The 22953-nt window shown below is 37.4% G+C and overlaps 1 protein-coding gene and 1 non-coding gene across 4 annotated transcripts in view; both read left to right on the top strand.

Moving 5' to 3' along the window:
• The first annotated feature begins 238 nt into the window (after nt 1–238).
• LOC106877313 (glutamate receptor 2) overlaps nt 239–22953 on the top strand; it is a 52752-nt gene continuing 30037 nt past the window's right edge. For 2 of the 3 annotated variants that reach the window (XM_089349515.1, XM_089349517.1), the window contains exon 1: nt 239–422. In XM_089349515.1, coding sequence (XP_089205641.1) covers nt 339–422 — 84 coding nt within the window. In that variant the 5' untranslated portion in view covers nt 239–338. Of the gene's footprint in view, nt 426–22953 lie in introns of all 3 variants that reach the window. The other variant, XM_089349516.1, reaches the window with a different exon arrangement.
• Nucleotides 21698–21769, top strand: Trnad-guc (transfer RNA aspartic acid (anticodon GUC)). Its single transcript has one exon. It is a non-coding gene; the product is annotated as a tRNA-Asp (tRNA).

Consider the following 22953-nt stretch of genomic DNA (forward strand, 5'->3'; position numbering starts at 1 on the left):
CTCCCCAAATTACTACACCTTTTCCTCCTCCTCCTCCTCCTCCACCTCCTGCTATAACTCTTACCGCTCCCCTCTTTGTTATTCTTGCATCGTTGTCATAGCCGTCTGTTGTTCCTACTTTCATTAAATGTCGTTCTTTTTTTTCTATCTCACTTTCGCTCTTACCATTCGTTAGTGTGCTGCACTTGTTTGTTGTTACTGCTGTTGCTACTACTGCTGCTGCTGTTGCTGCTGTTTTGTTGCTTGCGGTGGTGTTTGTGAGTTAGCTTATAGATGATAAAAGTTAGTTAGTTCTCAGCAGTTGGTGGGTTTACCCTATACGTACATGATACATCAACATGGTGTACACTGGGAAGAACATTATTATTATCAGCGTTCTGCTGCTTTTTCTCTTCGGATTTTTCACATTCTCATCAGCACAGGTAGTGTACAGATTCATTTATTTGCACACACACACATATATATATATTTATATAACTGCATGTATGTATGTATGTATGTATAGGAGGTGGCGCTGAAAAGTTCCTGGGTTTGAGTGAAAGAAATAACAGAAAGGATCAGTTAATTATGATTCTATGCTACATATTCACTTCTCAGATTCGCACACTTATCGCAGCGGTCCTTCGGTTTTTCTAAACCCTGTAAAAGAACTCGGAAAGTTGGGCCTCCAACCAAACGTCTCTGCGATACCCTTAAGGCCATGAAGTTTTTCAGCATCCCTTCGCAGACACACAGCTAGATAGATAGATAGATAGATAGATAGATAGATAGATAGATAGATAAATAGACAGAGAGAGAGAGAGAGAGAGAGAGAGAGAGAGCGAGAGATAGAGAGAGAGAGAGAGGTAGAATCAATGTATTTCAACGTGTAGGAGGCCAGAAAAGACCGAATACCTGTCTTTCAATATTAAGTTGTCGTTTGTTGGCTGTGTACTGCAAGTATGTACATATACATCTTAACGTCTATCCGTATATAATTACACATAGACAAATGCATATTTACATATATAGATGCCCGAGGTACATGATTGAATACAAACTGCAGATCCAACCGGTGGGGGTTGCAATTTCAACATATGTATAAAAGAAGAACATGGGGTTTTAAATTTACGACAGCTGTTTGGGTAGAACTTTATTAATGTATTCATGGATTATATCATAGCAAAATCCCACTATCTACGGGTAGAATTTTAAACAGGTATAAACAGGTGAGGTAAAACGTTAACGATGACATGTTCAACAAATAACGTTATAGCGTTGTTATGGTACCTGGCCAGTTCTGCCGTTCTACATGCTAATGAACCTAGACTCTAATGAAGACCACAACTAATACACACACACACACACACACACACACACACACTTATAAATATTATTTAACTGGCAGAAGTTACAAAGTGACACAAGACTCGAGATACATTGACCCGAATATTTGATTGGTACTATTTTATCGACCCCGAAAGGGTAAGAGGCTAAATCGATCCCAACCGAAATTTGAAGTCAACATTATATATATATATATATATATATATATATATATATATATATATATATATATATATACATACATACATACATACATACATACATACATACATACATACATACATACATACATACATATATTATTATTATTTCTACTCTAGACACTGGGCCTTGAAAATTTCTGAGGAAGGGGACTAGTCGATTATATCGACCCCAGTCAGTGCTTGACTGGTACACTTTTCATCGACCCCGAAAGGTTGAAAGACAAAGTTGACCTTGGCGGAATTTGAACTCAGAACGTAAAGACGGACGAAATACCGCTAAGCATTTCGCCCGGCTTGCTAATATATATATATATATTTATATACATTCACACACACACACACACACACACACACGTGCACTGAGCAAAGTGCATAACTACAGTCTGGTAAGCCTCACCCACACATATACCCCGACTATTTTTTTCTTCGTAACTTTTCTTTAAAATATATATTTTAAAATGAAAATTTTGCTGAGATACATTTTTGGGGGTGGTGTAGATTACAGTTCTGTTGATAACAATATTGGAAGTAGGAGGAATAAACCAAAACTTAGCGCTATTTTTGTTTTTATTTATTCTATATAAATGAAATATGCGACATTGAAAATGTGTGTCTAGTGCAAGATTTCATTTAAAAATGTGCGTGGTTGTGTGGTAAGGTGTTTGTTTCCCAACCACGTGGTTCCGGGTTCAGTCCAACGGAAGTACCTTCTAATATAGCTTCAGTTTGACCAAAGCCTTATGAGAGGAATTGGCAGATGGAAACTGAAAGAAACTCGTCATATATATATATATATATAAATAATACAGAATGGGACAAGAACGCAAAACATCCAGACAGTTAGGTGATACAAGAAAGGGACAAAACATCCAGACAGACGATACAAAGAAAACACGGACAGGTCATTCGGAGTTTTCTCTCTTCAGTCGAGATCCAGATTATCTTTGCAATTTCGGCTGGTTATATGTGTGTGTGGGGGGGGGGGGTACATATATATGCATGTACGTATGTATAGATAAGTAGAGAGATAAATGTGTGTCTGTGTGTGTCATCGCCGTTTGACAAGCGATGTTGGTTTGTTTACGTCCTTGAGAGTTAGTTGTTCGGCAAAATCGGTCGATAGAGTAACTACCAAGCCTTAACAAAAAAAATAAGTATTAGGATCGATTCGTGCCACCGAAAATTCTTCAAGGTGATGCCCCAGTATGGCCGCAATCCAATGACTGAAACAAATAAAGGATTTATATAAGACAAAAGATTTTACAGGAAGTTACTAAGAAACTTAGTAATAAGCGGGTACCCATATGCCTCGTAAAAAATTTAACTTTCTTTTTGTTTTGTTTTTTTTGTTTTTTTTTTAATGCAATTAAAACAAAATACTAAACTGTTCTTGCAATGTCCACCTCTCTGATGTCTCTGTGATAAATAAAGAAACCATCATCATCATCATCATTATTATTATTATTATTATTATTATTATTATTATTATTATTATTATTATTATTATAGTTATTGAGTGAGAGAGCAGTGCATGCCATCAAAGTGACTCTGGGGTAAAATATACGAAGCCTATTATACCCATCATGACTATCCGTCTGATAAGGGTACACCAGGCACATGCATCACAACCACATGTGCACGACATGGTGATGTCATATCAAAATAAACAACGCATGACCTCGCAGTTAGAATTTTCTTCTGGTCGAGTAGCTCATCCCGTTCAAAAGGTCCCTGAATAAGGTTTGTTTAAGGATGTTGAGCAAAACACCCATGTTTCCAAAGGTGAATTATTCAAACCCCAAAGAATTCCTCTCAACACATGGCTATGATGCTCCCCCACTACTTCTGCTCATGATCAGAGATGCACATATCGTCAGCCACCAAAGGACATGCTCAATTGGTTAAGGTCAAACGACTGACAAGCAAATCTGTGGTATTAAGCAGAATATTTGCTGTAGCCCATCTTTTATACCAAGACAAACAAATGTACATGATAACACTTCCAATCAATAAAGATCAGAAGCCATGAGAGCCACTGCCTGGTACTGCATCCGGGCATTTATTATTGTTATTATTATGATTATTATTATTATTATTATTATTATTATCATTATTATTATTATTATTATTAAGGCGGAATCCTTAGCACGCCAGGTAAGATGCCTAGCGACATTGCGTCCGTCTTTATGTTCTGAGTTCAAATTCCGCCAAGGTCGACTTCGCTTTTAATCCATTTGGGGTTGATAAAGATAGATACCAGTTGAGTACTGCGGGTCAATATAATCGACTTAACCCCCTCCCACGAAAATGCTGGCCTTGTGCCAAAATTTGTAACAGACCGCAGAAATATACAGTGTTTTTTTTTTCGCTCTCTCTCTCTCTCTTTCTGTTTATTTTCTCTTATTCCTTTCTGTTGAAGAGCGTAGGCTCGAAACATTAAAGACTTTTTCAGTTTCCCCGAGCGTCAAACTAACACTCTTGCTTGTTGTTCATACACCTGTCTTCGTCTTTTGTTTTCTATTAACTACTGCTGCTGCTGCTGCTACTATTATTACTACTATTACTACTCTGTGTGTTCATATGTGTGAGCGTGTGTATATTTGTGTATATTTGTGTATATTTGCGGATTTGCACGCCAGGTCAGCTGTAAACATCTGCCTTATGTGCGTACTGAACTAAGTTGGTAAGCAAACTACTTACCACATAGCCACTCGTATAAAACTAATTAGTAAAATAATTTGTATATTGTAGAAGTATAACCAATTTATTGCAGAGAAATTTTAACAAAATCTTATATGGACACCCCACCCCACCCCAGGATCAGATCCCCCCCCCCCGTTGAGAACCAGTGGGTTAGTCGAACAAATGGCTCCAAGTACATGATTTTAAGTCAAGGAAAGGTGATGGACAAACACACACACACATCCATATGAGTATGTGTGTGTGTGTGTTTTCCGTTTATCCAATTCTCTCACAAGTCCTTGGTTGGCCAGCGGGTTATAGTAAAAGACGCTTGCCCAAGGTACCCAAGGTACCACATAATGGGACTAAACCCGAAATCAAAAAGTTGGTTTTAGATTTTAGATAGCCATAGAGGAAGTGGATCTAGTTAGTTTCATTCGCAAAATGAGTCCCCCCCCCCCGCCTTAATTTTGCTCAGATTGCTTTCAGTTTTGGTGTATCGATTCAGCTCTGAATTTTGATTGCGACCAACCAATTACTTCAACTCGTAAATCAAAGAATCTGATGTTATCTGGAATTAAAGGTGGGAAATTTGGGTAATTTTAGCCAATCAACAGACAGCGTAGCATTTGCAGCTTGTTACCATGACAACTTCACGCTGTGTTGTGTTTCACTTCACCTGTGTCTGTACCGCACGTTGTTCTGTGTTGATTCTTCACATCACGAGATTCTTTTCACCTGCGTGCTTTGTGACTTGATTGTTAAATCACTGCAAATATAGCAAAACTTGTCTCCTATTTTTATACAATTTCTTAACATTATGAAAGTGAATGGAATATGTGAACTTAGTACACAACCGCACACTTACACTTAAAACACAGTACCGATAAAGCATCTGTGATTCATCGACTCAGTGTTGCCAAGCTTCATGGACTCATTGACTCAGATAGCTGGATCTATGATTTCACTAGGTTAATTCTATTCATAAACATTTAAATTAGGAGTGTTTCTTAAACCGTTAGCTTGACATTTCAACAGCTTCACTGAAATTTAGCCCTAACAGGAACTGAGAGGGATATCGTGGAACAGAGAAACTGTGGATGATACAGATAATTGGACATTATTTTTTAATTCTTTTTTTTTTTACTCTTTTACTGTTTTACTAGTTTCAGTCATTTGACTGCGGCCATACTGGAGCACCGCTTTTAGTCGAGCAAATCGACCCCAGGACTTATTCTTTGTAAGCCTAATACTTATTCTATCGGTCTGTTTTGCCGAACTGCTAAGTTACGGGGACGTCGTAAACACACCAGCATCGGTTGTCAAGCGATGTTGGGGGGGGGGGGGACGAACACCGACACACAAGCGCACACACACATATATATATACATATATACGACAGGCTTCTTTCAGATTCCGTCTACCAAATCCACTCACAAGGCTTTGGTCGGCCCAAGGCTATAGTAGAAGACACTTGCCCAAGGTGCCACGCAGTGGGACTGAACCCAGAACTATATGGTTCGTAAGCAAGCTATTTATCACACAGCCACTCTTGCGCCTATTCTGCATGCAAAAATATATAAGATAGAGGTATTCTTTTCCCTGGGACAAATTCTTTGTTGACCAGTGTTACTCTTATCGTGGTTTAGAAACCCAAGCATGAAAACGTTACTCAACTTTGGAGTTTTGGAGACAGACGCCCCCTTTTCACACACGCGCGCGTGCGCTTATGTATCAATGATGTACACAAATACATGACCGGTATACATAATACTGAAATACGCATAAAGTAAACACATGCAGACAAATATAATATAACAAATGTTGGTTACTTATACAAAAGGCGTAGGCGTGGCTCCTTGGGAAGAAGTTAGCTTCCTGGTTCAGTTCTACTGTGTGGCACCTTGAGCATGTGTCTTCTGACAAAGCCTTGTGAGTGGAATTGGTAGACGGAAAATGAGAGAAGATCGTCTCGTGTGTGTGTGTGTGTGTGTGTGTGTGTGTGTGTGTGTGTGTGTGTGTGTGTGTGTGTGTTGGCATGAAGGTTGGATTAAGCCGAACTGATTCATACCGTACGCACAGGTTCTAATGTGAGGAATAGATTGGAAGATAGCTGAATATCAAATCTATTATGTCTGTGTGAATTCTAATTCGTATTCAGTATGTATTATGTCTTAATGTCTTGCCAGTTAAACAAAGAAACGTCTTGTGCAGAATTATAGTTGGGCTGTGCGTAGGGTATGAATCAGTTCGGCTTAATCCAACCTTCACTCCAACACACACACACACACACACACACACACACACACACACACACACACACACACACAGATATGTATCTCTGCGTGCGCGTAGACGCATGTATGTATGTATGTATGTATGTATGTATATATACGCTCATGTATGTATGTATTTATGTATTTGAAGACCGGATAATCTGCTAGCGAAATCTAAACATGCTGGAGTATCACGTGAAATAAAGTGAGTTGCATAACTTCAATCAGCTAAGATTATATATATAATCTATACTATAATGAAGAAAGCTGCTTATCAATTAGGTATGTAACAATTACCAAAAGTACTTTTAAAAAAGCAATTATAAAAGGGTTGACCGACTAGAAATATCTTTATAAATTCATGTTCAAGAAATTTCCTGTAATTTCAATTTATGAAGTTTATTGAATTTTTTTAACTCCAATGTCTCGCAAATTTAAATATTCACTGCATCCAATTCATCAGAAATTTAAATATTCATTGCATTCACTGCTGAGTATTCCATTTCCATTTGCAAAGTCTCTCACTTTTTCTTTTAAGTTTTAATTCGCTATTAATGTATATGTAATTTTTACATTACATATACATTTTATTTATTGAATGAAAATTTTAAAAAATACACGTAAAATTTTTGAACGTGGGATAGCTGTGAGAAGAGCCTAGAAAGTTGGGTAATTACTATTAGAAGACGAGGAGAAAAAAAAGAACAAAAAGTTACCGACAAGTACACCTTATTCACAGGTTCCAAACACAACTTTAACAGTGACACACAAACCAATACACACTCGCGCGCACACATAGATACACAAACACAAATAAAAGGCAATGTGTGTGTGTGTGTGTGTGTGTGTGTGTGTGTGTTGTTCCTTCTCGAGCCATGCCTGGTTCATAAGGACCGGTTTCCTGGTTTCATTGGCGTATAGGTTCCCTACCTGGACAGGACGCCGGTCCGTCGCAGGTGAGTTGCTTGATGCGGGTGGAACGATTAAGAGAAAGTTGTGGCGAAAGACTCAGCAGAGGTTCGCAATTTACCTTCTGCCACAGCCGCATGGAGCTTAGGTATTTCGCTCATAAACACACAGTTCGCCCGGTCGGAGATTCGAACCCGCGATCCCTCGCCCGCGAGTCCGCTGCTCTAACCACTAGACCATGTGCCTCCACAGTCTGCACATATATTCACGAAACTAATTAGTATATTCGTATTATATCCAAAAGTACAGGAGACAATTCCAAACTTTTTCTGGGTATTCGAGTTAGCTTTCTCTTCTTCCCACCATTAAATATATATTTAAAAAATTGTGCAACAACTTTATTGTTTTGTTCTTTTGTTTGCTTCAGTCATTTGACTGCGGCCATGCTGGAACACCACCTTTTCTCGAACAAATCGACCCCAGGACTTATTCTTTGTAAGCCTGGCACTTATTCTATCGGTCTCTTTCGCCGAACTGCTAAGTTACGGGGACGGGAACACACCAACATCGGTTGTCAAGCGATGGTGGGGAGGACAAACAGAGACACACAACACACACACATATATACACACACACACACACACACACACACATATATATACATATATATGTGTGTGTGTGTGTGTGTGTGTGAAGGCGCATGGCTTAGTGGTTAGGGTATTCGGCTTATGATCATAAGGTCGTGAGTTCAATTGCCGGCGACGCTTTGTGTCCTTGAACAAGACACTTTATTTCACGTTGCTCCAGTCCACTCATCTGGCAAAAATGAGTAGTACCTGTAATACAAAGGGACCAGCAGCTTTGTCTCACTCTGTGTCACGCTGAATCTTCCTGAGAACTACGTTAAGGATACACATGTCTGTGGAGTGCTCAGCTACTTATATGTTAATTTCACGAGCAGGCTGTTCCGTTGATGGTATCAGCTGGGACCCTCGTCGTCGTAACGGACGGAGTGCTCCTTAGAATATAAATATAATAGCAACGAGATATATATATATATAGATATAGATAGATAGATAGATAGATAGATAGATAGATAGATAGATAGAGACACGTACGATGTGCTTCTGAATAGTTTCCATCAATAAATCCACTCAAAAACTAATGGTTTGTTCTGGGCTATGATAGAGGACATTTTTTTCCCAATGCTCCGTACATAGGGACTGAACCCGGAATCATACGACTGCTAACGCAATGCAGTCTTCTTAACTACACATGCAGACCTGTAAAAAGTATGCTGTTTATGTTTTGCCAACTTCGTTTATTCCTCCGTTCTTTTATATCTTTCTGATTCTCGTCTTGTCCCAGCCATATCTATTTCGAGGTTCAAAGACGATAAGATGAAAGCTGGATATATCATTACTTGCGCATTCGCAACTTCTCCCCCCCCCCCTCTCTCTGTCTCTCTCTCTCTCTCTCTCTCTCTATATATATATATATATATATATATATATATATATATATATATATATCTGATATCAGATTTAAAAGGCATTGTTGATTTATAGTTTTATCATGAATTTATCTTCTTTTTCGTTTCTCATTCTTCTCATCATATTGTATGTTGTTTCTTCGCATATCAGGTCACCATGACTTGCTTTCAACAGCTGTTTTGGGCGCTTCCACGGCATTTCCGCTACTACTACTACTACTACTACTAATAATAATAATAATAATAATAATACTTATTATTATTATTATTATTATTATTATTATTATTATTATTATTATTATTATTATTATTATCTTTTCGGGATCGATAAATTAAGTACCACTGAAACACTGGGGTCGACGTAATCGACTAGTCTCCTCCTGCCAAATTTCAGGCCTTGTGCTTTTAGTAGGAAGGATTATTATTATTATTATTATTATTATTATTATTATTACTATTATCATTACGAAGGCGGCGAGCTATCAGAATCGTTACCACGAAGAACAAAATACTTAAAGACATTTCGTCTGTCTTTACGTTCTGAGTTATTATCGATTTCATTCAGCGATTGTGACCATGCTGGGGCACCGTTATTAAAAAGTTATTATTACTGCTGCTGTTTTGTTTTTGTTGGTTTTTATATTATTGCTAATATTTAATATATGGAGGGATCCCGAGGATACTGAGTGACGGTCCGCAACAGAATTTATATGGACCAATAAGTTTAACTGGCACAAGGAGAGGGAAAATAGAATATATTAAAATAATTTGCTTTTAGTCCGGACTTCCTACCTGTTGCACAGCGTATGTGCGAGGGAGTGAAAATCAGGACAAAATAAAATAAACCAAAAGAAGGCGTGAGGCACAAAGCTTCAAACACAAAGAGGAGAGAGTCAGAAAAAACTGGAAGCAGAATGAAAGAGAGGAGTGTGACATTGGAAAATGTTCCTATTCTAATAGGGAGTATCATGAAATCTAATGTTGACATGCTACTTGTGAAGAAAAAAAGGCCGGGGAGTAATACTGAAAGAATTCAAAAGTAAAGAGTGGGTGAAAAATACTGCGAGCTGAAAGGACGAAATGAGGAAGATAATACACATGTATATAAATGTATGTGTGTTCTTATATATGTACAAGAACATAGATAGATAGATAGATAGATAGATAGATAGATAGATAGATAGATAGATAGATAGATAGATAGATTGATAGTGTATACTTGTTTGTGTGTATAGTAACAGAAAAACGTTGAAATGCTAGCGTTAGGAAATAAACAGGCATACATGTTAATATCCAAGATATTTTTTGCCAAAAAATTTGTTTGCCATAAATTGGAGGAAAATGACGTCCGTGTGCATCGAACTGCTTAACCAGACATCCTGCATAGTGTACTAGCGAATCGACAAACTCGTCTAGACTGCACCAAGTCAAGAAAGTATGAAAGAAAGAATGAATATATGGGTTTGTGTGAATGTGTGTGTGTGTGTGTGTGTGTGTGTGTGTGTGTGTGTGTGTGTGTGTGTGTGTGTGTGTGTGTGTGTGTGTGTGTGTGTGTGTGAAAGAGTTGGTATGTGAAAACACGTGGTTGGATGTATAAAAGACAAAAAGACCAAATAGAGGGCAAAAACTACAGAAGGCTTGTGTTATATGGTTAAAGAATATATTTAAATCGTTGTTAAAAAAATGTTATAAAATTTTGCGTATAGTAACATTGTTTTTGGAGAAATAACCGGTTTCGTATTTTCTTTTCAAATTTCTTTATCTATATTGTGTCATCCCTTCGCTATGTTGTGAAATATGGAGTTCCAGACAGGGGAAGGTAATCAGGGATTTATTCGGTTAAGAGATATATATATATATAAAGCCATCGCTCTAGGTGACTTCAATGCACGCATGATCGTGCACAAATGCACACGCATTTACTGTGTATACATATATATGTGTATAGATAGATATGTATACATACATACATATATATATATATATATATATATATATATATATACACGCACACAAGCATTGGTTTATGTCAGACAAATAAGAGAAGTGTGCTCAATACATACTATACAGTATATTGTGTTTTTATTAAAACTGGAAATGAGAGTTTGTCTCGTGACTCGAGTTTCGAACTCCTGCGATCTTCGGGCGAAAGCGTATGAAACTCGAGTAACGAGACAAACTCTCAGTTTTATTTTCAATAAGGGAAATTTATATCGCTACACAACAGCATAAGCCTGTTCAATAAAGCTTTGTATAAGAAGCGTTAAGAGTGATATATTTGCTAATTTGAGTAAATAGGCAAGGTTACTATCGAACAACGATTTCATTCGATCAGGCTATCCATTGATCATAAACATCAGCGTGTTCGAAACTACAGATGTGGAATAGCTAGATGGTTTAAGTATGAAGTAGCAACACATGTATCAAGTAGGGATAACATATTTTCAAGGAAGTATTTGGGCTTATACCGGCAAGTTGAGTTTAGTTCATTCTTTTTTATTTTTATTTATTTATTTATTTATGTTTATCTGTATGAAAGTGAGATATGCTTGGCGGATGATGAGGAATTTCTCTGTGAGACAAAGATCACAGCTCTTTAATCCGTTCTTAAATGGGATATTATTTTTCCTAATGTTTTTCACATATGCCTGTATGCATGTGTGTGTGTGTATGCATTTATGTATGCATGTATGAATGTAGGTATGTATTTAAGTATGAATAAATGAATGAATGCACATATGTATGTGGGGTAGGGATACTAATAGGTTGGGAGGAATGTATATACGCGTAGCTGTATGGTACTGTGTGCAAGTGTCTCCTATTATACCCTTTGGTGTGTGTATATATATATATATATATATATATATATATATATATATATATATATATATATATATATATATATATATATATATATATATATACAGAGGTTGGACAAAATAATGGAAACACCTCAAAATTTCAAACAAATTTATTTTAACATGGGGTAGGACCGCCTTTGGCAATAATTACATCTTGAATTCTACGAGGTATTAACTCGTACAAAGTTTGAATTGTTTCCAAAGGAATTTTTGTCTATTCTTCAGCTAAAACAGTCTCCAGTTCTTGTAGTGATGATGGTGGAGGATATCTACTCCTCACTTGTTTTTCTAAAATGCACCATAAATTTTCAATAATATTGAGATCTGGGGACTGTGGTGGCCAGATAAGATGCTCTACTTCACTAGAATGTTCCTCGTGCCATTCAGTAACAACTTTAGCTGAGTGAATTGATGCATTATCATCCTGAAAGATTGCGTTTCCCTCCGGAAACAGTTCCGCAGCCATAGGATTAATTTGATCAGATAAAATGCTTAAATAGTCTTGACTATTAATTCTGCCATGAAGGGAAACCATTGGGCCGGCGGATTTCCAAGATCATCACAGATCCTCCTCCATTTTTAATAGTTGGAAGGAGGCAGTCTGGGTCAAATACTTCTTTTGGCTGTCTCCACACGTATACTCGGCCGGTGGACGGAAATAAGGTAAAGGATGACTCGTCCGAGAAAATAACATTCTTCCACTGCTCTAGGTACCAATTCTGTAGGTTTTTACTCCACTCTAAACGCTTTGCAACGTTTGTTTTTAAAAGTAGTGGTTTTCTGATTGCAGCCCTCCCGTGAAATCTGGCTTTGTGCAGCTCCCGGCGAACAGTTTTTGTGGAAACTGGGTTCTCGAGGTGGTCATTAAGCTCTGCAGTAATCTTGGGAGCTGTACTTTTGTGATCCTTTCTAACAATTCGCGTAAGAATCCGATGGTCCCCATCTGAAAGTTTTCGTTTTCTTCCGGAGCTTTGTTTCAGCGAAGAGGTTTTTCCCTCTTTCTCAAAGGCTGTCTTTACTTTCGAGACAGTAATTTTTGAAACACCAAACATTTCGGCTGTTTTCGTTACGCTAGCGCCTGCCATACGAGCACCAACAATTTGACCTCTTTGAAAGTCCGATAGATCTGTCATTTTAATGAATTTTAATTACCTTTTTCTGATGACATCTGAAAAGAAACAGCAATTTTAGCAAAACATATTAAGCAACACTAATAATAAGTGAAGAAAACACAAAAAATAAACAAGCTTTTGACGGTTTTATAGATATTTCAAAATTATGATATTATGATGCTAGGCGTTTCCATCATTTTGTCCAACTCCTGTACATACAGTTCTATGTACGTGTGTCTTTGTGTCTGTGTTTGTCCCCCACCACCGCTTGACAACCAGTGTTGGTATGTTTACGTCCCCGTAACTTAACAGTTCGGCAAAAGAAACTGATAGAATAAGTAGTAGGTTATATATTTTTAAAAATAAGTCCTAGGGTCGATTTATTCGTCTAAAACCCTTTAAGGCAGTGCTCCAGCGTGGTCGCAGTCCAATGACTGAAACCTGTAAAAAATGAAAGATAAATGACAGGTAAATGTTATTCTGTGTGTGTATTTATGTTTTTTTATTTATTTACATGTACATATACACATGTTTGTACGTCTATACACGCGGATATACATACATGCTACAGATTAAACTCTTGGGCTGTTTACATATATTCACAGTTTTATTAATGACTTATAATTGAAATTTCCTAATTAGCCGTGTCCGGTTTTGTGAATATTTGCTCTTCAAGATGGATGCTAGATGAGATAACTAAATATGTATGTATGTATGTATGTATGTATGTATGTATGTATGTATGTACGTATGTATGTATGTATAAATGTTTGTATGTGTAAACGTAGGTATAAATGTATGCATGTATGTGTGTGTGTATGTATGTATGTATGTATGTATGTATGTATGTACGTATGTATGTATGTATAAATGTTTGTATGTGTAAACGTAGGTATAAATGTATGCATGTATGTGTGTTTGTGTGTGTATATATGTATATATGTATGTATGTATGTATGTATGTATGTATGTATAAATGTATGCATGTATGTATGTGTGTACGTATGCATGTATGTATGCATGTATGTATGTAAATGTGTGTATGTATGTATGTATTATGTATGTGTAAACGTATGTATGTATAAATGTATGCATGTATGTATGTATGTATGTATGTATGTATGCATGTATGCATGTCATTATTCAGTCATATTTCATTCGAATTTCAACATCAACGGGGTATGTATGTATGTATGTATGTGTGTACGCATGTATGTATGTATGTATTATGTATGTATGCGCGTGCAAACATGTACATGTGTACTTGCTGAGAGATAGTTAAGTTATTTTTAACAGAATAAAAGACGGTCAGTTACTAAGTAACAAAGCTTCCTTCTTTGAGTCAAAACATCTCCAGGCATTTCTGCATTCAGGAGCATATGAATGTGAGTACTTATATGTAATGTGTGTGTGTGTGTGTGTGTGTGTGTGTGTGTGTGTGTGTGTGTGTGTGTGTGTGTGTATTTGTATGTGTGTGTGTGTGTAATTGGTTTAACTATCAAACTCGGAATTGATAAATTTATAATTAATTCTTTCTACTGGAGGCACAGGGCCTCAAATTTGGGAGAAGGGATTAAGTCGATTACATCAACCCCAGTACGTAACTGGTACTTAGTTAATCGACCCCGAAAGGATGAAAGGCAAAGTCAACCTTGGCTGAATTTGAACTCAGAACGTAGCGACGGGCGAAATACCACTAAGCATTTCGTCCAGCATGCTAACGACTCTGCCAGCACGCCGCCTTAGATAAATTTATTATTAATAGCAGGCGTGGCTGTGTGCTAAGAAGTTTGCTTCCCAGTCACATGGTTCCGGGTTCAGTCCCACTCCAGAGACTGGAGTGTGTCTGTTACTGATTAGATATCAATAAGTCGAGTGACCCTTCTCTGAATGGAGTCCAAAATATATGCGTACGAAGTAACAGTACCGTCCCTGATATGAGAGCAGTAAACCATTGTGGACCACAATTGAGCTTTGTAGAATGTCAGTAGCTTTTGGGGACTGGCATATTTCCTGACCCTGAAGAGAAGAACTAGTCTTTGGGGTGATAGTAAAGACCATCATGTGGAGGGGTCATAAATACCCTTACTAAGTCTCATTCATATTTAATAGGGTGAAGTGAAGTGATACTTGCTTGATTTAAGTGGCTTGAGTTTCATTTACTTTTAAAAGAAACGGGTTAGCGTGGCCTCCTTGAAAGGTGCCCCCAGGGTGTCTTCGTTTATGGAATAGGTACATACACACATACATACATATTATTATTATTATTATTATTATTATTATTATTATTATTATTATTATTAAGGCGGTGAGCTGACAGAATCGTTAGCACGCAGGACTAAATGCTTAGCGGTATTTCGCTGGGGAGTCGATGTAATGGACTTACCCCCTCCCCGCAAATTTCAGGCCTTGTGCCCATAATAGAAAGGATTATTATTATTATTATTGTTATTATTATTATTATTATTATTATTAGTAGTAGTAGTAGTAGTAGTAGTAGTAGTAGTAGTAGTAGTAGTAGTAGTAGTAGTAGTAGTTTAGACGAAAACGAACTGACCAGTCATGGATAATTTCCAGATGTCCTTGCCCTAGCAGTGCTACCAGGATGCGCAAACCGGTTCGAGATAAATTCTAAAGGCACAGATGTGCCCGTCAGACGGGCTTGTCCGATGTACGGACAGAGTGACGAAACTGTCCTGCGAATTGCTGACATGTGAGGTTATGTCGAACGGCTGCTGTCACATGCGGGACGGACAGATCCGTCTATCGGTCGAGTCCATAGTGATGATTGCTCCGCCGCCTTCCTTTAATCGGATAGGCAAGACAGTTTTCTTTTTACCTGGTGGCTGTGGCGAAAGAGGTTGTTTGGTGGACGAGGCAGAAAGGCATGAGGACAGATAAATTCCTCTTTCGCGGAGTTCTCATTGACTTCTTCAAGTTTCACTTGAAAAGGAAACTCCTTGTGAAGAGGTAAGCGCCGTCTTCGAGTGAATTTATTGAAAGGTGAGTGAAAGCTGCGAAAATGACAAAAGTGGATGGTACCTCACTAAGTGTAGACCTGTAAGTCTGAGAGAAGGAATTAGAGAGAGCACTTGCACTTAGTGTTCAGGGAGTGAGGTTCCTCGATTTCCCCTAAAGGTTATCTTGTATCAGGAATACATCTCTATTATCGCCCACCTTTTTTCTTTAACCTTTGTATACTGTCTATATTTTCCTTAACTTTTCACTGTATACCGTATATGCTCACTCTTTTCTTTTTTATCATTTCATTATATGTAAACCCCCACAATTTTTATATCTGTTTTGTATTGTCCCCCTTCAACCTTCGCTCTGTTGGTAAATAAATGAAATTATTATTGTTATTTTATGTTTGACTTTTGCTTTGCATTTGTACAAGTTGGATCCAAATCTCACCCAGAGACCTCAAGAGACAACAAGTTAGAAGTTCATGTAGGTGTTATGCCTACAGTACCATATATTTGGATTTGTACATAGTGTTGTTCTAGAGAATGTTTAAGAAACCATAAGAAAATTATGTGTTTGTTTTTAAATTTGAGATCACATAGACAGTATTTTACGTAGGATATGGGCAGTTCCCATGAGCACAATCTTTTGAACTTCAGCCATTTTGGGGTTTCCTGGTATCTTATTATTATTATTATTATTATTATTATTATTATTATTATTATTATTATTATTATTATTATTATTATTATTATTATTATTATTATAACTAAGAAAGCGGCGAGCTGGCAGAATCGTCAAGCACGCCGAGCGAAATGCTTCGCGGTGTTTCGCCTGTCACTATGTTCTGGGTTCAAATTCCACCGTGGTCGACTTTATCTTTCATCCTTTCGGAGTCGATAAATTAAGTACCAGTTGAACACTGGGGTTGCTGTAATCAGCTCTACCTCTTCCAAGCTGCCCTTGTGACAAAAATTTATAATAGTAATAATAATAATTATTATTATTATTATTATTTAAGGCAGTGAACAGGCAGAATTATTAGCAGGCTGGGCGAAATGCTTAATGATATTTCGTCTGCCGCTACGTTCAAATTCCACCGAGGTCGACTTTGCCTTTCATCCTTTCGGGGCCGATAAATTAAGTACCAGCGAAACACTGGGGTCGATGTAATCGACTCATCCCCACCCCCAAAACTGGTGTCTTTGTGGAAAAATTTGAAACCATTATTATTATTATTATTATTATTATTATTATTATTATTATTATTGTGTATATATTTGCATATTGTACACACGTGTGCGTGTGTGTGTGTGTGTGTGTGTGTGTGCGCGCGCCCGAGTGTATTATTTTGAGTCTCAACGACTGCAAGATAGTATATGGCTCGTTATACTGGCTTGTCTGATTACTGAACTATCCGAGCAAGTAACTTATAGTAGCTCACATATAAACCTTGCGTTTATTAAATAATGTGTGTGTGTGTGTGTGTGTGTGTGTGTGTGTGTGTGTGTGTGTGTGTGTGTGTGTGTGTGTGTGTGTGTGTATGCATGTATGTGTAGATAAATAGATAGATAGATAGATAGATAGATAGATAGATGTTCTCCATTAATTTCAAAAACTCATTGCTAACTCCTCGCTAGTCTTATTCGATTGTTTTATTTTGTTTATTTATTTATTTATATTTATGATTAGTATAACAGGAGGATATCTCCACCATCACAAAACTTTTCATGCTAGATAAATTAAACAAAACGTGTGTCTGCAATTAACTAAACTGCAAAGTAGCTTATATTTATGTTATGTTGGCAAGCGTTTCACAGGCAGAAACGTAAGACTGCCATGAACGTAAGACTGCAATGAACGTAAGACTGCCAAATGCCAAAACATTTTGCAAAATAATAATGAGAATATATGGCAGGTACAGCTATTCCCTGTCGAGGGCAATAGTAGAGGATTTCCCGTACAGTCTGTATGAAGAATGAATGTTTACGGCCACCATAATTACAAGAGTAGAGTGGAAGACAGCTGGTCGTACGAAAACGGGGTCACTGTAAAGGCCTCTTGTTTGTTATAGAGCAAGAACGAGAGGAATTCTGTTGGAAGCTTGTAGGAGCAAACGGGTAGTGATTTGAACACCATTACCTGACCTGCTAACGGATGGATGGGTGGTACGGTTTAGGATCGAAACATACCCGATGAATGTTGGATACCGTCTGATAACCTTAAGTAGGAGAAGTTGGTGCTTTACTCTTTTACTCTTTTAAGTTGTTTCAGTCATTTGACTGCGGCCATACTGGAGCACCGCCTTTAGTCGAGCAAATCGACTCCAGGACTTATTCTTTGTAAGCCTACTACTTATTCTATCGGTATCTTTTGCCGAACCGCTAAGTTACGGGGATCTAAACACACCAGCATCGGTTGTCAAGCGATGTTGGGGGACAAACACAGACACACAAACATATACACACACACACACAAACACACACACATACACACACATGACAGGCTTCTTTCAGTTTCTGTCTACCAAATCCACTCACAAGGCTTTGGTCGGCCCGAAGATATAGTAGAAGACACTTGCCCAAGATGCCACGCAGTGGGAATGAACCCGGAACCATGTGGTTGGTAAGCAAGCTACTTACCACACAGCCACTCCTGCGCCTATAATTTTTGTTCACAAAAATTAAAGAAAAGCATTTTGTTTAAATGTAATCGTTCTCTTAAGCTGACGAACGTCCTTAGGGCAACAGGTAAGCTCCCGGCGGGTCCGGTGTAGTATGTGATCTACAGCAACTTAAACCTAGACTACATTAAAAATTTTGTTCTAAATTTGCAATTATAATTAGAGGAGTGGGTTAAACGTTTAAAAAATAAAAAAAAGAATTTTTCTTGATTTTTATTTCATACTAGAAACATAAATACTGCGACTGTTTGTAAACAGCGCGGATATCATTTTAAAATGCAATAAAGAGATTTTGCTCGTTTGTTCTTAAAATCTTCCAACAAAAGTGTTTAAATCATAAAAGTTTTTTTGGTTTACATACGAAACCAACCGGAAGTCGAGTAAATAGATGAATTTTAAACGTAGATCAAAAAGTCGGTGTAGATCACAAGCTATACCATTTGAACTAATGTAGATCATAAACTATACCAGAAACATGCTTGTAGATTACATACTATAGGCGCAGGAGTGGCTGTGTGGTAAGTAGCTTGCTTACCAACCACATGGTTGGTAGACGGAAACTGAAAGAAGCCCGTCGTATATATGTATATGTATATATATATGTGTGTGTGTGTGTGTGTTTGTGTGTCTGTATTTGTCCCCCTAGCATTGCTTGACAGCCGATGCTGGTGTGTTTATGTCCCCGTCACTTAGCGGTTCGGCAATAGAGACCGATAGAATAAGTACTAGGCTTACAAAGAATAAGTCCTGGAGTCGATTTGCTCGACTAAAGGTGGTGCTCCAGCATGGCCGCAGTCAAATGACTGAAACAAATAAAAGAGTAAAGAGTAAAGAGTACTACACCGGCACCCACCCGGCAATGGCCGAACTGCGAAGCAGTTTAAGCGCTGCTTAAGCATATTTCAATACACTTACCTTCCAACCATTTTTGGTTAAATCATAAGCACCACAGCATCACATCTCTCGTCTCTTATAAACATAAAGATTTCGCTTCTTTATAAGACAAATGTATTCCTGCATGTTGAATGTTACCATTTAATCAATGTTCTATCGTGACCAATCCACCTTTTCCACTGACTTATTACATTCAGAATTGGTTTAACATTTCTGAAACGGTAGCCGAAATTTTGGTAATTATAGGAGGGGATGTTAACGAAAATTTTTTTAAATTTCACTATTGTTTTAAAATTACATTTCATCTTCTATTCAAAAATAAAAGAAGTGAGGATTGTAATGATGATCGCTGATTTCCAAGATAATTTTTTTAACCTTTAAGGCTTCTCCCATTGTTTTTAAGTGCGTAGTGCAAAAAAGAAATTGGACAAAATCGTAATGGAGGAGGGTGATACAAGCATTTTCAGTCTTTATATATATATATATATATATATATATATATATATATATATATATATATATATATATAAAGCTCCCCCACCTCCGATCATTTGCAGGGGTGTAATGAAAAAAAATCTTAAAATTTCGGTCGAAATTGAGAAAATCCAGCTTATTGGGTGTGCTATTACAAAAGTCAGCTAAAACATTCTATTGTGAAATTACCCGGTAACGACGGGATACTCAGTATATTATATATATATATATATATATATATATATATATATATATATATATATATATATATATATATGTGTGTGTGTGTGTGTGTGTGTGTGTGTGTGTGTGTGTGTGTGTGTGTGTGTGTGTGTGTGTGTGTGTGTGTATGTATGTATATATATATATATATATATATATATATATATATATATATATATATATATATATATATATATATATATATATATATATATATATATATACATCGTGAAATAAATTTGCCACCTAAATGTGGCTAACCCTTAAGGGTTGATACTACTGTACCTTGTAGCCCCAGGAAGACATCGTTGAGAGATAAACAAATGGAATTAAATAACTACATATGTTAACAAAATTAAATTAAATACAAAAAAAGTAGGTATAAACAGGGGATACAGATAATACAGGCACTCCCCATACACACACATGCACTTACAAAACATAGACACACATAGAGGGATACGCTTGCGCAAATATAGACACATACAATAGGAATACAAAATACAAAATGGCTGATCGTTAGCAAGGAGGGACACACATATAAGAAAGAAGAAAGCAAAGGACCACAGATGAGGTCACAGAAGTGTGACGAAAGAACTCTGGCCGAAATATGATTAATGTATTGCAATGTAATATAAAGCTGAAGCAAATTAACACCAAATATATAGTGCGTGTGTTTTTATTGGCTAAACTGGCAACATGACCATCCCCAAATACAACAATATATATATATATGATTGACCGTTGACTGAACACTATTCAATTTTTTTTCTCCGTGTTTTTCTCCTTGTCTCCGTATTCTTTCTGTTGAAGAGCGTAGCTCGAAACGTCAAAGACTTTCCGTATTCCCGAGCGTCATACTAATATATACTTTTGTTATTTACACCACCTGTCCTCGTCTGTTGTTATTATTTGTATATTCTCCCATATATATATATATATAAAGAGAGAGAGAGAGAGAGAGAGAGAGAGAGAGAGAGAGAGAGAGAGAGAGAGAGAGAAAGAATAATCTTTTCTACTATAGTCACTAAGCTAGAAGATTTGTGGAGGGAGATAAGTCGACTATACCACTCGTAAAGTTCAACTGATACTTTATTGACCCCGAAAGGATAAAAGGTTAAGTTGACATCGTTGGAATTTGAACCCAAAACTTAAACACTGACAAAATGCCACAAAGTATGCTACTGAGTCTGCCAGCTCGTCACATTGGATTATATTTAATATATGATATAATGATAAGGTGGCTACCAAGCAGAATCGTTAGCACGCCTGTCAAATGGCTTAGTAGCATTTCATTTGTATACGTTCTCAGTTCAAATTCCGCCGAGGTCAACTTTTCCATTTAATCCTTTCTGGGTCAATAAAATAAAGTACCAGTGGAACTTTGGGGATCGATGCAATTGACTTACCCCTTCTCCGAAATTGATGGCCTTGCGCTAAAATTTTAAATCAGTATTATGTAATCTTTCTTGCTGTAGGTTCAAAGCATGAAATTCTGGGAGAACGAGGCTGTATGGGTGGTCAAATAGTAACGATAAATACAAGTCCGCTCGAAAACATACATTTAAAGTTCTTTATACAGACACAGTTTTCGTGTTCTCCTCGGTAGTATAGTGGTAAGTATCCCCGCCTGTCACGCGGGAGACCGGGGTTCGATTCCCCGCCGGGGAGGCTCGCTTATTATTATTTTATTTTTTTTTAAGGCAGTGCTCCAGCATGACCGCTGTTCTACGACTGAAACCATTAAAAGGATAAAAGAAATGGAGTGTAGGTATGCAAATATGTATATGCGTGTGTATGTTTGTATATATATATGTATATATAGCAATATTTGTTTTTATATCGAGTAATATAATAAAATCAATTTCACATTAAACTAAAGGATCATTCAATACTTTTTGTGAAGTACACATTTATTATTCTTTTACAAAAACTGTGTTGACAGTGACTTCGAAGTTCAGACTCGCTTAATTTTCATTGGAGTATTCGAGGAAAGCTAAGCAGGCCGAAGCTTTGAAGTCACTACCACACTATTCTTGTAAAAGAATTATTTTAAAGGGGTGGGGGAGGAAATAGAAAAAAATAATAAAGTCGACCTTGATAGAGTTTGAACCCACAATTTCAAAACTGATGCACCGCCAAAAGTAAGGCCGCCTAGTGAGGTAACGATTCCGCCAACTAGCCACTGCCGTCGGCTTTATTATGTAATAATATAATATATTGGTTCAGTTGTTTTCTCAACGTCTCGTCTGTTAAGACCAAACTGAACGGTATTGTAAGCTGATGTTCGGCATCTCCAGCGGTTTATTTCTGGCGATGAGAATATTATTTGGCGTCAGTAGCACAAAAAAAAAAAACAGATATTTGTTTATTTGTTGATTTATTTCAGTTTATTTCTCCTCGAAGACAGTTGCTTCATCTTTGTTGGCTTGACGCCAACTTACCAAGAATAGCTGAAAGATGTAGGTAGGCAGGTAGGTAGGCAGGTAGGTAGGTAGGTAGGAAGAAGAGCCAGTGGGGCCGGGCTGGTTGGCTGGCTAGCTGGTTGGTTTGGCTGGTTGGATGGTTTGTTGGTTAGCTGTGTGGGTGGTTAAATTGTAACGATAGATACAAGTCCGCTCGAAAACATACATCTAAAGTTATTTATACATGCACTCCTTACATGTGCTCCTCGGTAGTATAGTGGTAAGTATCCCCGCCTGTCACGCGGGAGACCGGGGTTCGATTCCCCGCCGGAGAGACTCTTTTTTGTTAAGGCAGTGCTCTAGTATGACCGCTTCTGTACGACTGAATCCATTAAAAGGGTAATAGAATGGAGTGTATGTATACAAGGGTGTGTGTATGTGTGGTGTATA

The sequence above is a fragment of the Octopus bimaculoides genome, chromosome 3 (assembly GCF_046866305.1).
Source record: "Octopus bimaculoides isolate indiv1 chromosome 3, ASM4686630v1, whole genome shotgun sequence".
In the NCBI taxonomy this organism is placed as follows: domain Eukaryota; kingdom Metazoa; phylum Mollusca; class Cephalopoda; order Octopoda; family Octopodidae; genus Octopus; species Octopus bimaculoides.